General features: G+C 53.4%; 1 protein-coding gene across 1 annotated transcript; it reads right to left on the reverse strand.

The window, feature by feature from the left end:
• Nucleotides 1–4,171: 4,171 nt before the first annotated feature.
• LOC308648310 (alpha-1-antitrypsin-like) lies at nucleotides 4,172–10,351 on the reverse strand (the record flags this gene model as incomplete). Its single annotated transcript, XM_081292937.1, has 4 exons — nucleotides 4,172–4,363; nucleotides 5,286–5,436; nucleotides 7,269–7,539; nucleotides 9,733–10,351. The coding sequence occupies 4 exons, from the start codon at nucleotides 10,349–10,351 to the stop codon at nucleotides 4,172–4,174; spliced, it is 1,233 nt and encodes a 410-aa protein (XP_081149063.1).
• Between the last annotated feature and the right edge of the window lie 311 nt (nucleotides 10,352–10,662).

Raw genomic sequence — 10,662 nt, forward strand, 5'->3', positions numbered from 1 at the left:
TTGTTTTGCCACACTTTATTTTCCATCCTGAGATCCCCCAGCTCCTAAATGATTTTGTTTTTGCTTGTATTTTCAGATTCATATTTTGTGCTGTAAAGTCTTACAGGTTTTGACTAAGGCTAGTGTCACAAACCACCTTATCTCATGGTGCAGAATATGTCATGCCCCTGCGTTCCCCTATCTGGCCCTTCCCTCGGCCCTGGGCACTCCTGACAAGGGCTGGTCTTTGGTTTCGTCTTTTCCAGAAGGCCCCATACCTGGAATCGCACAGCACGTGTGTGACCTTTCAGATGAGCTTCTTTTTTATTTTTTAATTTTTAAAAATGTATTGGTTCTTTTTAGTTACCCAGGACAGCAGAATCCATTTTGATAGAATTATACAAGCATGGAGAAGGTCTTTTTCTAGTTAAGATCCCATTCTTGTGGACATTCGTGATGGTGAAATTCACTGTGTCGATTTCATCTAAGGACGTGGGGAAGTTATGTCAGTTTCAGTCCATTGTCTTTCTCTTCCTAGCCCCTCCTCTCCTTTCCCCATTATTTAATCTATTGAACTTCTATTCTTCCCTTGCCCCCTTGTGTGTTAGCTTTCATGTATCAGGGGAAACATTTGACTTTTGGCTTTTTGGGATTGGCTTATTTCACTTAGCACGATGGTCTCCAGATCCATCCATTTACTGTCAGATGCCATAAGGTCATTCTTCTTCATGGCTGACTAATACTTCATTATATCACATTTTCTTTATCCATTCATCTGTTGGAAGGGCACCAAGGCTGGCTCCATAGCTTAGCTATTGTGAATTCAGCTGCTACAAACATGGATGTGACTGAGTTACTGTAATATGCTAATTTTAAAACTAGCTTCTTCCATTTAGCACCTTGTATTTAAGGCCCCTGGGTGTCTCTCTGATCTCACAGGTCCTTTCTTATCACTTTACCTTGATTGCTGAATGACATTTCTTTGTTTGCATGTACCACAATTTGTTTAACCATTCACCTGTTGAAGGAAATCTTGGTTGCTCCCAGTTTTTAGTGATTATGAATAAAACTGGTGCAAAAATTGGGGTATGGGCTTTTGCGTGGGTGACGTTTTCAAGTGGGCTCAGTAAATCTAGGATGATTATTGATGGCTACAAGACTGTTTCACTCTGTAAGAAACTGTGGTCCCTTTGTCTTCCCAATAGTATCTTTGAAGTGTAATTGTTGTGGGGCAGGTCGCTCAGAAAACACACCAAGTCCCAGTTTGTCCAAATGGAAGAGTCTTTATTTAGCCGGTTGGCCAGGGACTGCCCCCCGCAGGACCCATAACTGTCTCTGCAAGAAACAGCCCCGAGACTGAGCATTTTAGGATATTTAAAGGCAAAAACCACATCTGGGTTGACATAGCTGCAAGCAAGCAGGTACAGAAGCGGAATCCGGCAGTTAGCGAGATAATGCAATGGGTGGCGTTTCCCATGGGACTTTCCAGGTTGGAACAGCAGCAAACCAGCAGAAGGGAAGTGGGTCAAAATGATCCTAGTTGAGCACAAGTTAGAGAATGGCTACTAACATCTAGACAATCAATCTCCGACAAGGTACATTGCCCAAGGAAAATGGAAGCCAAAGAGAACAATTTTACGTTGAGTAAGAATTGCTATTTTGAGTTGCCAAGTATGTCACGCTAGGTGACTATTAGTGGGTGCAGAGGTGGGGCTTTCCCACGGGAGAAGCAGTGCTTACATGACGTGGAGTCTCAGGGTAAAATGGAGTCTGTTTGCTCATTGTCCATAAGCCTGGCCCTGACATAAACATTTTAGTTTAGTGAAGTCCAGTTTATCATTTTGGGGACAGGGAGGGAACCCTACAGAGGAGTATGTTCAAAACAATGAAAAGAGATTTTTCTTTTCTTTTCTTCTCTTTTTGCAGCGCTGGGGCTTGAACTCAGGCCCTTGTGCCTGTTAGATAAGTGTTCTACCACTGAGCTGCACCCCTGCCCCAAAAGAAGATTTTGTGGGTTGAACAACCTGTGATCTGGAAACGTCCTTAATTTTAGCAGGGAAGTCTGCATCTGTGACTTCCAGTTATAAAACTCAAACTCCTGTGTCTTGGGACCCTTGCAGTCTCAGGAAGACTGGGGTGGCCAGGTACTCTAATTTAGATAAAGAAGAATCTATAACTTTCTCAAGCAGTGGTGTGTTAGCTGGAAGGGAAAATGATTATCTGTCTATCCATCTATGTATCTGTCCATCTGTCATCTATGAATCCACCAGTCCGTCGATCTCTGTTTTAATAAGAAAGCCACAATAGTGCATTCATATCCTGATAGAAAAAGCCCAGAGACGGGGAAGATGTGGGTGGGGGGAGAGGAGAGGAGGGGAGAGCTGGGCAGTGTCTGAGTGAGCGAGATGAACACAGTCCTGCATGGGCTGGCCTCAGTGAGGACAGGGCAGGCCACCTGTGCAACGGGAGGGTCAGCAGGGCCCTGAGTGGTGGGTGGGCCAGCAGGAGAACCCTTGTATTTTTCCAGTGCAGAGGCAGTGAGGTCATCAGCTGAGAGGGATTTGGGACCACAGGACTGGGAGGCAGAGGCACAGGACAGTGGGGCATGAGAGGGCTGCAGAGTTGCTGCCCTCCGGGACCCCAGCTGTCTTTGAGATTAGGGATCTTGAGGTGAGATGGAGCAGTTAGTGTGTGCCATTCATTCGCCACATCCAATGGCTGGAGCTTGGAACAGGGAGAAGGTCTGGAGGCTTTGCCAAGTGACTTTGAGAAAACCAGAGAAGAACAGAGGATCTCAGGATGGGATTGATCCTGGAGCAAGTGAGGACCCGAGGGAAGAAAGCAAAGGGACAATCAGACGAGTCCCTGGGTCATGCATCCCAGTGGGATTGAAGGATCGTTGGAGTTGGTTATGAGAGGAATGTGCTGGAAAGAGAGGAGGCTGAGGTCACAGTGGAACAACTGAGAGTGTAGAGGTGGCTTACAGGACAGTGTCTGTGGAGAGACCGCCATGGCAGTCCAGGCTCGACAGGTTCCCATCCACTGGCTGCACCTGCCCCTTGGCATCATTTAAGCTGCATCCTTCCTCCCCTCCCCCAGTGAGGCCGACTCGGCCAGTGTCGGGCTGCTCGCCTACTCTGCTTAAAGCTCCATGGGACACACCTGCCCGTAAGAACAGGGTTCCTATGTGTAGAGCAAGAGAATATATCACGCTGTGAACATTTGCCCCTGTACCCAGGGTGGCCACGGGTTGGCAGGGTGTCACTCACACCTGCATCTTGGAGATGACGGTCTTGGTCTCCTTCAACCTTGCACGCAGTTGGTGCCCGATGGCCACTGACTCCAGTGATTTATGGAGGACAGAAGGTCAGATGGAGACTCTGGTGGACAGACTGCCTGCCCTGCACTGTCCTCTCAGGAAAGAAGGTTCCTCTTGGGGAGAATGGGTTGGATGGGCTCAGGGAGTGTTTGTGCTGGGTCGTCCCTTGCAGGAACCAAGCTGAGACAGGCAGATGGCCTTCAAATGTGACACAGCGTTGCGCAGCTCTCATTAGAGAGACCCCGGGAAGTCCCAGGCATGCTCTCCTTCTCAGTCACTTATGAAGGAGAGGGGCTCAGCGGATTCCTGGAGCTGTCAGATGCCACAGGCAGCAATGACATGGATGGTCCTGCCTCTCTGGGTCTCACAAACGTGTTCCCAGGCCACTCCCAGCAACCTCCAGGTCCTTCCAGGGAGACAGCCTTCCCAGTAACACCAGAACACCACCTGCAACGTTGTCATTTGCCAGTTTATTCAACCAATTCAACAGAGAAACACAGCTTCGCTGTACTCCAGGTGGTGAGGGTTGGAGGAAATCGGAAGAGCGGGAAAAGTCCAGTAATCAGCAGAGGAAATGAAGCTAGGGAAAGGCCAGGAGAGGGACTGGGTCTAGGATCCTCACAGGAAGGTGGGTGTTGGGCCTGGGAATTTGGCCTTGGAGTGTGCAAAGTTGTGCCCTGGACCTTGATTTGCTAGTCTGTGAAATGAGGACAATCACTCAGGGGGATTTGTGCAAAGACCCAGAAGATGGAACCATAGTAGTGCGGTTGTGCCCATGAACGCCGGTCCTGGTTTTCCATTTTCTCTTGGAGCCACTGGGAAGACTGGGGCTGGGTGGGAGGAGGAGCAAGCAGGCCCTCCTGTCATCTGACTCTAGGACGCGTTGGGATTTATCACTTTCCCCATGAAGAGAATGTTGTGGCTGCCTTCCTGATAGATGAGCAGCAGGAAGGGCTTGTTGAAGTGAACGGCCGGGATCTGGTGCTGGGGAAAGTACCTGACGCTGGCGACGTTTTCCTCATCTGTCCCTTCCTCATCCATGATCAGCTCCACCCTGTGCACTGCCTTTGGGGACCAAGGTTCACAGTGTCAACCTGAGCAGGAATAGCCCCTTCCCCCAGGAGGCACCACCCTGACCCTCAGTCTGAGCTGGGCCCAGAAAACTAGAAGCATGACCTGGTCTGTCCTGTCTACCATCTCCAGGCCTCCAGGAGGCTCTGCAGCCGTCCACTTGCATGGGCCAGGGCTCCCTAAAGCGCAGATCCAGCCAGCCACTTCCTGCTGGAAGCCCCTGTGGGCCCCCTCCCCCCTCACTGAGTGACCTCAGAGCCTCGTAGTCTGGTGATCAGGATCCTTTAGTAACTGGTTCCAAGAGCTGCACCCACAGCCCTTCCCATGCCCCATGGGCTCATCCCTCTTCTCCCCAACTTCCTTTTCCCAAGGTTAGCCAGTATTTCTGGGCATTTCCTCTTCCTGTTCCTTGGAGTGTCCCACAGTGTGTTGTATCCTCAGGACCCTGACTCTGGGGATCTCACTCTGCTGCCCCTTCCCTGGGGAACGATGTCCATCCCCACCGCACATCCGTATGTAACCTCCTTCTGCAGCCGGACCCTCCTTGCGTAACTCCCTCTCCCCATGTTTACATAACCACCAGGGCAACCCCCGTCCCTAGGAGGTGTCAGCATTGCAAACACACATCCGGCTTTGAGGCCCCCAGAGCTCCTTCACCCAACAGAGCAGGTGGTGAGCTCAGGAGCACCCTCCTCCCCAGGTTCAGCCCTTTCCGAGGAATAGCCATCCTTAACACCACTGGGTGCTGCAGTTCTCCATTTCTGCCTCCAACCTCACCAGGAGCCAGAACAGCCCTGTGAGCCCTCACCAGGAGCCAGAACAGCCCTGTGAGCCCCATGGGTGCCGCTCAGTGAACGAGGAAGCGGGCAAACCTGCGCACTGGTGTAAAACCCCTGGACTCCAGGCTTTAACTTACCTTAGAGACCTTTATGGGGATGGTTTGCACAGAGATTCCCGAGAGGCCTATGTCGTAACCAAACATATTCAGGCCGCTGGGTGACAGCACCAGCTTGTCCAGGTCATAATTCCAAGTCAGGGATAATTTGGGAAAATACAACCTCCTCATGCTACTCGGGAGAATGAGAAAAGAAAACCAAACTTAAATAACATCCTTAATACACTGTCCCCCGCCCGCAGCCTCACTTCAGAATAGTAGAGAAAGACTCGTTTCAGCCACGTTTACTGTGAGCCTGAAACCACTGGGTCCAGGCCAGGCAGCCTCCAGAACGTTCCATTTTATCCTCATGGTGCTCCTGGGGCTAGGTGCCCAGAGTATCCACTTCACAAATGAGAAAATGGGGGTGGTTGAAGAGGTTCGGAGTTTGCCCAGAGTCACACGGTTTCTAAAAAGCTGGCATTGACCCCAAAGCATGGGTATTTCTGGAGCCTGCTGGCTGTGGCCCCCCCGGGTCCAGTGGAATGAGAGATTCTCCTGTTCATGCATCTGTCTATCTTTGGCTCAACAGGTTGCTTCATCCCACTTCCTTCCTGTGAAGGCCCCACCTCGAGGGCCCTGCGTGCTGGGGCAGGGCTGAGCCCCACCTTCCTGCCGCCTCCCATGTTCACCTTTCCACATCTGCACGTCAAAACCACAGGAGGGGAGATGATCTCGCTCACAGGTGGAGAAGTCACTCTCCCAGAAGCTGAGAGTGGAGGGGTGGTCGCCTGGGCTGGGAGGGGGAGGGGAGAGGTTGGACCAAGTGCCAGTCACGCAGAATGAATGGTTCTGGATTTCTCTTGTGCAGCCTGGGGAGGGGAGGGGTTCATACTGGGCTGCATGCTTGAACTTGGCCGAGAGCAGCTCTTACGTGTTCTCACCATACACACAAAGAAAGGCACCGGAGTGAGGTGATGGATAACTAACAAGCTGGATTGTCCTAAACAGTTCACCATGTCCGTGTACCTTGAGACATTGGTGGCCTCGAAACTATAGACAATTGTTGTTTTTCAATGACAGCAGTAAGGTTGGAAGGGGGGAAGAAAATCACAAAAATCAGAAAACAAAGACTAGCCCCTGTGGGGACTGTCCCTGCATGGCGGTCAGAGGGCGGCTCTGTGCGCATAGGCTCGGGGATGACTGTGCGCTGAGAATGTGTCTTCCCAGCTTTAGTGTCTCTGCTTCAGCCCCAAGAAAGTGTGTCTCCTCCCCCCACTGTGACTCCCAGGCAGCCTCGGCTAGATGGAGCCTGACAACCCAGGGGTGTCCTGGGGAACCATGCAACAGGGGAAGGGCCTGGGGGAGATGAGAAGGCCCTGCCAGGAGGAGCTCAGTGGGGCTCACGCAGGGACCTGTGGGGTATCTGGAGGTGAACGAAGACTCAGGGCTGCAGCGGTGCCCAGGCCCCACCTTCCAGAACCCACTGACCCGCATGATTTATGGTCTAGAACAAGAGCCACTTGGACTCCCAGATGATGCCAGTCTGCCATGAATGGGGACGCATTTGGCTGTCCTAACTGGGAGTGGGGTGTGCCACTGATACCCAGTAGATGAAGCAGCTGAGCCAGGAGGGAAGACCCTTGGCAGCCACAGGCTGTGGGCTCCATGGGACTGTGGCTGTCTATGGGTCCTATGGGGAGCTGCACGTCACGTGCAAATCCTGTCCGGGAAGCGCTAAGTTAAACATCCCTCATTTCTTTACAGGTTCTTGTGGCTTCCAAATGCCAAGGTGATCTGTAATCTGAAGGGAGGCGTTAGGTGATGACATGCGATGACGTGGATGGTGATGATTTTGAAGCCCTGTTCCCTTCTCTCAGAGAAGTGGAGGGCTGAGTCCTGCGTGACCATCAGGGTGTGACCTAGTTCCAAACCCTCATGTCCTGGCCCCAAGAGCAGCAGGGCCTCACTCCCCGCTCGGGAGAGCCTTGTGCTACTGGGGGGCGAACACATCTGGGGACTTACTTCAGTGGGAAGGGCTCAGTCCACTGGTCCAAATTGTCCTTCATCAGCGCCTCCTCCACCTGGGCGACCGTCCCCTTCTCAGGAAGAATGAAGAGAGCAGTCGTGTTGCAGACGCAGGGCACCTGGAGGGCGTGGCTGTGGAGGTGGCGGAAGTACTGCAGCTGGAACCAGCCCAGCCTCTGCATCATGGGCACCGGGACGCTGAGCTCCTTGCTCACCGAGAAGGGCATGATCCTAGTGTCCTTCGGGTCAAAGCGGTACTTCCATTTCCCTGATGAGAGAGCATGTGGGTGTCAGAGGGGACCGGCAGTGTCCACGGAGATGATGCCATTCATTTGGAGATACTTTGGGAGGAGCGGCTATGAGACAGGCACACAGGAGAGGTCCCTGTCCACATGGATCTTACACCCCAGGGCTCACAAGGAACAAGACGAATAAGAAAATAAGTGTGCCCGATGGTGATGTGTGCTAAGGAGAGAAATAAAGTCAGGGGAAACACGAGATGTCAGGGAAGGATAGTTACAATCGCACACAAAGCTTTCCTGAGAGTGTGGCATGGAGTGAAGACTTAAGAGGCCGAGGGACTGAGCCATGGAATACCTGGGCCAGAACCCCCAAGAAAGGAAATTACCTGTGCAAAGGCCCAGTGGCAGGAGTGATCCTGTCATGGAGCAGAAGGAGTGAGAGAGGGTGTGGGAGGTGAGGCCAGGGAGAGACGGGTCTGTCAATTTCCTCCTGTGACAACTGGAGGAACTGGGGGTGGTGTAGCTTCCTTAAAGGACACTTGTGAAAGCAAAGTCCTGAGTGTGACTCCTGGCACACAGCAGCTGCTCAGACCCCAAAGTCTTCATGCTCCAAGCACAAACAACACCCCCCACTTTGGCGGCGATGGGAAGGGTCACCAGATCACATATGGGATGCCCAGTCAAATGGGAATTTCAGGAAGTGAGCATTGTTAAGTGAGAGCCCCGCTCCGACGCGGCTGGTTTGTTCCCAAAGCTGGCAGTCAGTCCCTAAAGCTGTCCAGGAGCCTTCCCCGGGGGCAGTGGCTCCCAGGCTGAGTCCTGAAGGGTGTGCCTACTGGCAGGAAGAGGCGGGGAGGTGGCAGTCACAGGTGGCCACAAAAAGACCCTCAAGCAAGAGAGATGGTGCTCTTTGGGGGTGGGGGGTGCCATTCTCCCTAGCCTGGGGAAGGTCACCTGGGGACTGTCCCTCCTGCAGGCATGAAGCATCATCCTGAGGGTCCCAACTGGGCTGGGCACTGAAAGGATTAGGCAGTGAAGCTCAAGGTCAGATTTGGCTTCTAGAAGGATGACCTTTCCAGGGTGGACACTGGATCGGGGAGTCCGTGGGCAGGAAAGCCAAGGACACAGAGGACCCGTTAGGAAGCCGTTGCAATGATTTGAGTGGATGATCAGAGTAACCTGAGCAAGAACAGCGGCCACGGAGGGGGCCACAGTCCGGTTGAAGAGCCACGGAGAGGGAAAGTCCACAGTGTGTGGTGGCGGCTCAGGTACATCGTGCAGGAGAGAAGAGAGACCCTGTGAGGGGACCTCAGGGTCCTGGCTTGGGGCAGGAGTTGGGGCCATTTACTGAGATTTGGAGGAAAGGAGTAGGAAGAGGGGGACTTAAAGGGCGGAGGAGGTGATGGCAAGACGTGCTTTCTGTTTGGAGCCTGTCACGCTTGGGGTGCTGCTCTCAGAAGGAGGTGACCAGGTGGCTGGTGGGGATGGGGGTCTGGGTATAGAGAGCTGGGGGTCTTCAGTGTGTGGGAGGGTCAGAGGCTGCAGCTTTGGCTCAGCTCACCTGAGGAGGGGGTGGCTGAGGGGACTCTCAGCAGAGCCAGCAATGCACAGGGCTGCACGTGAGGGACGGACAGGGGCACTGAGCCAGAGGGCAAGGGAGGGCCAGGAGAGCCACTCAGCCCCTGGGGGGGGGGCGGGGGTCAGTAAAACAGCCCATGCAGCCAGCAAGATGGCTGTGGGGGGACAAGGTTCCCTGGCTCGACGAGTGGTTTCTTTGGTGGTTGGCGAGAGGCAGTTTGATCAAAGGATTTGACAGGGCGGGTTGTCGTCTCAGAAGTGAGACTTATCTGGGTGGCTGGGGACACTGGCTCCTGTGAGCTGGGCTGGATCCAAGTCTGTCCACAGAACCCTACAGGCAGTGCACCACGTAGCGGTCACCATCTTGACAGATGCCTTTGGAACAAAGGGTCCCTCATGTTCATTTGTCACTCAGCCCTACAGATGATGCAGTTGGTCCTTCGGGAAGGTGTCCCTTTCTAAAGCTCTGCTTAGGACAGGAGGGGAAGAAGGGGCCGTAGCTATGCAGAAAGACCCCGGAGGAGGGAGGCTGAAGTCAGAGGAACGGCAGCTCAAGGCAGGGGCAGGGGACATTTCCTCCTTGGACAGGACAGGGCTTAACTTTGCAATAACCTGCAGGGAGGTCAGTAGAGGCCACTTACCTTTAAAGAATACATAATTTGCCAGAATCAAAACCGAGTGCATTTTCATCCCCTCAAAAAAGGTCTTGATTTTGCCCCCGGTCTTCTTCTTCATGGCCAGATCCATCTGATGCCTGGCCACCCAGTAGTTCTTGAAGGACGTGGCGAGGATCTCCGTGCGGTACAGACTCCGGGCTCTTTGGGCAAATTTCCGCCTTGGGTTTCGACCCTGACCCAGAAAGAGCATGCTGCCGGTATCCATCCGGCACGTCCCCGGGGGTGACAGGAGGGCTTCCAGGAGCTGACTGAGGTGTTCATGCAACCTGCTCTCTGGGACCTCAGCGAGATGAAACCCCAGATCTTGCAGAATCTGGGGGCGGGCTTTTGGCTTGGCCTGGAGGGCTAGCAGCGTGAGGGGAACGGAAAGGCTCAGTGGGGAGAAGAGCACATTCCTGTCTGGGTCTGGGGCCACCAACTGTTGGTACAGGGTGAAGGCAAAGTGGGAATTGTCCAGGAAGGGGGGGGAGGTTGGCCCGTCCACTGGGGTGGTATGATTTTCCTGGGCAGGTGCACTTTGGCCATAGGCATGAGGACCCAGCCTGGTCACCAGCAGCCAGAGAGACAGAATAGGGTATGCCATCCTAGACAAAGAGACACAGCACCGTCGTCACCCAGCTAGGCCACACAGTCCATCAGGGCATTTCGTCCAAAAAGGCCCCTGCTGCTCTGCCCTTCCCTCCAGGGCCCATAGGATCAACCTCAGTGGTGACTCCCGGGGAACAGGGAGTCCTCGGGTACAGCTTGGGCTTCGTGGACAGACTGGTTCTTGAAGCCCAACTCTGGCTTGCTCTGCAGTGTCGTCACAGACAACTTCCTGTCCCTCCCTCGTGGAGACCAGAGGTCTCCTGTACGCCTGCCGCGTGGACCTGTGCGAGGCTTGAGGTGTGAACA

This window comes from Spermophilus citellus (genome assembly GCF_964194105.1).
Source record: "Spermophilus citellus genome assembly, chromosome: 4".
NCBI lineage: Eukaryota > Metazoa > Chordata > Mammalia > Rodentia > Sciuridae > Spermophilus > Spermophilus citellus.